The 6,150-nt window shown below is 41.4% G+C and overlaps 1 protein-coding gene across 1 annotated transcript in view; it reads right to left on the minus strand.

Annotated features, from left to right (window-relative positions):
* LOC122358760 (tyrosine-protein kinase receptor UFO) overlaps window positions 1-6,150 on the minus strand; it is a 29,168-nt gene that overhangs the window by 4,158 nt on the left and 18,860 nt on the right. The window contains exons 11-18 of the mRNA XM_043258605.1: window positions 5,572-5,701; window positions 4,773-4,864; window positions 2,405-2,500; window positions 2,242-2,319; window positions 2,072-2,164; window positions 1,168-1,289; window positions 305-414; window positions 63-222 (exon numbers count right to left, since the gene is read on the minus strand). Of these exons, the coding sequence (XP_043114540.1) occupies window positions 63-222; window positions 305-414; window positions 1,168-1,289; window positions 2,072-2,164; window positions 2,242-2,319; window positions 2,405-2,500; window positions 4,773-4,864; window positions 5,572-5,701 (881 nt within the window). The remainder of the gene's footprint in view (window positions 1-62; window positions 223-304; window positions 415-1,167; window positions 1,290-2,071; window positions 2,165-2,241; window positions 2,320-2,404; window positions 2,501-4,772; window positions 4,865-5,571; window positions 5,702-6,150) is intronic.

Raw genomic sequence — 6,150 nt, forward strand, 5'->3', positions numbered from 1 at the left:
GCTGTTTTGTGAATCTGCTCGAATCTTTCTTCACTGTGTTTATTTACTGGAGGCTGTCTTACCACGTCACTCTTAGTAGTGTACACTCTGTCCGCCAGACTCTCGATGGCGATCCACTTCACAGGCATCTTAGAGATGCGCCCTTGTCTGTAGTAGTCTCCATTATAAATCTTCTTGGACAAGCCGAAGTCCGCCACACACACATTCATGTTCTCATTCAACCTGGTTATCAAACACACCGCTCCAGTCAGTATAGTGTGTGTACTCTCTAGTGAGTATGAACAGTGTTTGTCTCAGCACTCACATGCAGTTTCGAGCGGCAAGGTCTCTGTGGATGAAGTTTTTTCCGCTCAGGTACTCCATTCCTCTGGCGATATCCGTCATGAACTTCACCAGCATCTGAGAGGGCAGATACTACACGAAGCAGACAGGGATATTTAAAACACTGATGAATTTTGAGGCTAACAGAAGCTAATGCGTCCTAAAGTAACGCTTCTTCTCGCTTTGACAGGTAGGTGGCGCCACAGACTTTCACATACTCTGCTCTGACCACATGAACAGAAATCATAAACACACTTCTGTGGTACAACACGCTCCCGAGAGAATGTGCTGTAGAGGAACTTCATTTATGATTACAAAAGAGTTTCACAACTCTGACCATGAGGATGTTCATCTAACCACAAAACTAACCGGTCATCAATCAGATCTGGACAGAGTCATTGAGTGTGATTGCATCACAGTGCTCACATTCATCAGGGATGGGCTGATGTTTGTGAAAAACACTCCAGATTGGACAGTCTGTGTCTCTACGAGCCATTCTTTCAAACGTGTACATTTTTTCTTATCTATTTTTAGATTTAGACTTTTGTTTTGTTTCGAGATAAATGTATTATTCATCACATTCACGTGGTTCCAACATACTTATTAAGTCGGTTGGTATGAACATTTTATATTGCTTTCATTTTATGAAAAAGAGAAGCATGAACATGATCATATGTTCTGAAAGAAAGTCACAGTTTTAGAACGACATGAGCAAATGATAACAGACCTTTAATTTGTGGGTGACATACTGTTTTAGAAGGAAACTGCCCCGGTTTTAGTGTTAATCAATGCAGAAACGCTCTCCTGATCCTGTCTGTTAGTGTCTTTCTCTGTTTCTCTACTCACCACAGGTGTGTCTCCGAGTCTGGAGTACAGCAGGTAGCTGTGGAGGTCTCCGTGCTTCATGTAGGGAAGAATGACCACAGGAGAGGGATAGCCTTCACTCTCCACCGTCTGCAGACACACACCTGCCACACACACACACACACACACACACACACACACACACACATCACTCAGCATCCAGCCTGAGCCCACTGAAACCAAAGCAACACCGTCTGCTTTCTTAAGGAGAATTTCTAGTCATTTTGTGCACGATTCAGTACTGTACAGTACATTATTTAAATAAACACTGATCACTTTCCAGACCTCTGTAACGGCAAGGGAAAAATAATATCAACTATTCAGATTTTTCACATTGTCTGTGCAAAGTGGTGCTATTTCTTACTGAATATTCAGTTTTACTCTGAAATTATAAAACAGTTCCGGTCCTTGATTCTGATTGGTTGAGCCATTTACATTTACATTTAGTCATTTAGCAGACGCTTTTATCCAAAGCGACGTACAAATGAGGTAGACAATCAACAAAAGGGCAGTAGTGCATAAGTGCTCTGAGTGGAGTATTGACTTAACGCAGACATGAGGCTTTTTTTTTTTTTTTTTTTTTAAAGAATAGGAAAGAACAAGATAGGAAAGAGCAGGAGAAGAAGAAAGTGCTACTGATGTTGGGTCAAGTGTAAACGGTTGAGCCGTGTTCAAAGCTGTTGTAAAATACTCTATGAACAACTTCTTAAAACAGTCTCAGCTACTGAATATGATGTAGTTTTAATATTCTATGTGTAAGTATTAATAAACTGTCTTTATGTGTCTTCAGAACAACTAAGCTCAACGAATCTGACCTATTAAAAAGACCAGCTGGAGGAAAGTCCTTGTTACTGTAAGTAAAACTATTTTGTATTTTTTTCCTTACCCAGAAGCCTCATGACGTTCTGATGATCGAACTCCTTCATGCACGCCGCCTCTCTCAGGAAATCTTCCATTTCTGTGCGAGTGCAGATAGCGACTGACCAAGACACAGCAGAGCACAGGTTAGTGTGAGCAGACGGAGCACAGGTGTACTCAGAGACACTATCCACTCACTTTTCATGGTCTTCACTGCCACTTTGAGCACAGAGTCCTCCTGAGAGAGCAGACCCTCCATGACTGAGCCGAACTCGCCTGCGCACACACACACACACACACACACACAGTGTTACAGTCTGCTCATCAGCAGACGATCCCTGCGTCCTTCAGCGGCGCTCACCTTCCCCGAGTGTTTTTCCCAGGGTCAGCTTGTGTCTGTCCACCATCACGTCCTGCAACTTCTGCTTCAGCTCGTCGCTGATCCCCAGAGAGTTCACTGACACAAGAACAGGTCATCTGAGAGGTTAGCTTCAGATTTCAGACACGACAACATGAGAAAAAAACTGTGTATTCTTCAGAGAAATATAATGCTGTTTCCTCTCTGTACTGTAATGTGATCATCAAGTGGCACAATCAACCAAAGCCAGCTGATATCTGTCCACTCTCAATACAATGTGAGTTTTGTTTATACTCGCTTTATTTCAAGAACCTGCTTTTCATGTTACTTACATGAGGTCAGAAGATTTTTGAACAACTGTGCCCTAATGCGATATACAAGGGTATAAATTCAACCCTATTAACAATAAAATGAGCCGAAGGTGATGAGCAGGCACACAAGACCAAAGTCATACGTTTGTTTTTTGATTTTTGTTACTATAATGCTCACATCATGTTAAGTGTGATGAAAGGAAACTGTTCTTCCTGGAGTGCAGGATAGAGGGCTTAAGATCAGAACTATGATTAATGACAGAATGACTGAAGACAAGATTAGACAAACTAGCTTTCCCTGATAGCCACTGATCCTCTGAAGCATGCTTTTAACATTGTTGCAAGATTGCTTTGTCCTTCAGATTGCAATGGAGAGAGAGAGAGAAAGTGAACTGAAAAAGGGATTGTAGTGGAGCTTGTCTTGATGAAACAAAGCCTCCACCCTTTACTACGGCTCAAAACAAGTTCATGCTATCATCTCACACACGCTCTGGATCAGAAACAGACGGAGCAGAAGTTCAAGGTGATTCAGCTCAAACACATCTCCTGTCTCTGAACTCGTTCTCTAGTCACGCAGGAGAAAATGTCTCAAAGGACAAATTAAATCGAAGGCATTGAGAAGTCTACTCCTGATGTTAAAGAATATTTCGGTTTTAGAGCAAATAAAGCTCAACTGCATTAATGGCATAGGAATGAGTTTTTTTGCAGTTTTTCACATTAAGCTAAATTATTAAATACTGTAAGAGTGTTGTTTATTATTATTTCATATTAGCTGAATGAGGTTAAAGCTAACAGATATGAGTTTGTTGAGTAAAAGTAACACTGATGCTAAAGCAGTAGCACCGTTTATAAGAAGCTTACAAGCTGTTTACAATCATGTAAAGTACAGTAATACCGGCATATTACCAAAATGTGTGTGGCGTTGACAGTACGTGTGTGTGTGTGTGTGTGTGTGTGTGTATGTGCTTGCTGAGGTTTATTACTTCCAGCTGTGACTTTATGATGATTTCTACAAGAATCTACACCAGCAAGTTTCACGGGACACGTGTGTGAGGGAGTGCGTCTGTGTGTGTGTGCGTTTGTGTGTGTGTGTGAGTGCGTTTGTGAGTGTGTGTGTTTGTGTGTGTGTGTGTGTGTGTGTGTGTGTGTGTGTGTGAGTGTTTGTTTGTGTGTGTGTGTGTGTGTGTGTGTGTGTGTGTGTGTGTGTGTGTGTGTGTGTGTGCGTGTGTGTGTGTGTGTGTGTGAGTGCGTTTGTGAGTGTGTGTGCATTTGTGTGTGTGTGTGCGTGTGTGTTTATGAGTGTGTGTGAGTGAGTGTGTGTGTGTGTGTGTGTGTGTGTGAGTGCATTTGTGTGTGTGTGTGTGTGAGTGTGTGTGTAAGTGTGTGTTTGTGTGTGTGTGTGTGTGTGTAAGTGTGTGTGTGTGTGTTTGTGTGTGTGCATGTGTGTGTGTGTGTGTGAGTGTGTGTGTAAATCTTACAGAATCTTATAAATCATACAGAATGAAGTTTTGAGAAAGTTTTGTGTGAGATGGAGGTTTAGGTTTAGGGGGAGGGGATTAAAAAATACAGTTTGTTCAGCAGAAAACCTACGGAAACCTATGGTTTAAAGCCATGAACGTGTTTTCTGTACTTTCTCTCTCTATCCAGTCGTGTTTCTCCAGCATGTTGAGGCACATCGGTGTCAAACTGTCCCTGGCAGTGTCGAGGGTGAAATGTGATAGCAGCTTGAGAGCACACTCATTTACTTCATAACTCTGTCAAACAAGAGTGAAAACAACTTTGCAGAAGGGAGTCTGGCTGATCTTCTGTCATCAGATACGCTCTGGAGACTATTAAATATATATAACTGCATTAAATAACTCTCACCAGGATCACAATCACAATTATGTGCATCTCCTGACAGACATAGCTAATCTTCACTGATAGCTTTCAACATTTTAATGATAACAAGAAAATCATCTTTTCAAACTCTGAATTAATGAAAAATTCTCTAAGAAGGAAATCTAGAAGAGAGCAGTTCTCCAGCAGGTGATCTAGTTTGTGAGCAGGTCAGGACTCACGCGTGGCTTCTGTTGTGCGCCGGCTGTAGGTTCGACGAGCTCGGTAACGAACGACGAGTTCACCGCTCTCCATCATGGGCTCAAACGCCTCGCTGTACAACACACACACACACACACACACACACAAAACTCTTTTAAACATTGTTAAAAAAATAATAAGGTAATACTTTATTCTGATACTCCACTTTAGACATGCTACTTACATTAAGTAACTACATGTTAACTAGCAGTCATTAGAGTATTAGTAGACTGTCTGCTTAACATCTTCTAACACTTTATTTGGATTCACAACACACTACATACTATCAGAAACTTTATGTTTTATATGTTAATATGAAAGTATATGTTAACTTATTCTACTAAACCTAAACCTACTCTGAGAGTTAGTAGACATGTGGTTGTGAATAAATGACAATTAGTTGACATATAGTTGACATGTGAGTCTGTCCTTTAACAAAAAACTTTGTTTATGCAACCTATATGTACATTTTAACATAAAACACATAACACATAAACAATAACCACAACTAACCTCAATCAAAATGAAGTGTAACCTAAGTGTATACTTAAAACACCTCCCACCTCTTCTCAGTACTTTATTTTACTAAAAAGAAGGAAAATCTTCACATCAAGAAGAGTTTTGTCTAGTCCCTGTCCTTAGCTCTCGTCTCATGTAGAGAACTATTCTAATATCCAGCACATCACACTTGCAATCACAGACAAACTAGTGTCTCTAGGTATGCCTAGCATCTTCCGGTTAGGTTTAATAGCAGTGAGTAAGATGTCTGGTTTCACTCACCCGAAGCGCGTCTCCTTCCGCCTCAACCGGGTCACGTACACGGCCAGGAGCACGGCTAGAGCCACGGCGGCTGCGATGGCCATCACCACGTACCACCAGTGCCAGGAGAACGCTGGGGCGCTCAAGATACCTTCAGAGGAAGACAGAGATCATGCAGAGGAAACATGAAGCACTGAGGTTTAGGGTTGAAGTCTAATGGGTCTCTTGTTTTAGTCCTCACTGTCAGGTCCTGTCCTTTCCATCTTCCCTTTGGATGACCACAAACAGTACCCTAAAAGTTTGTCTTTTCGTGCTTAAATGAAGTTTGTTCTCAATATAGGGGATATGCATTATATTAATTCGTTTCAGAGACTCGAGAACGGATGCGTGCGTTCTTCAGCTGGACAATGCTAGAATTAGCTCATTAAAATGAGCTCAGTCCATATTTACAGCAGGGAGTGTTTCTTCTAGAGAACGTCCTAAAATCTTTCCACATGCCTCCCACGCAACAAAACTCCTGCAGCTCATTTACTTGCATTTCTTTCTGTTCCTTTCTTGCCCTCATTTGTCTTTTTCTTCCTCTTTTCTGAGACAGCAACA

The sequence above is a fragment of the Puntigrus tetrazona genome, chromosome 15, assembly GCF_018831695.1.
Source record: "Puntigrus tetrazona isolate hp1 chromosome 15, ASM1883169v1, whole genome shotgun sequence".
Classification (NCBI taxonomy): Eukaryota; Metazoa; Chordata; class Actinopteri; order Cypriniformes; family Cyprinidae; genus Puntigrus; species Puntigrus tetrazona.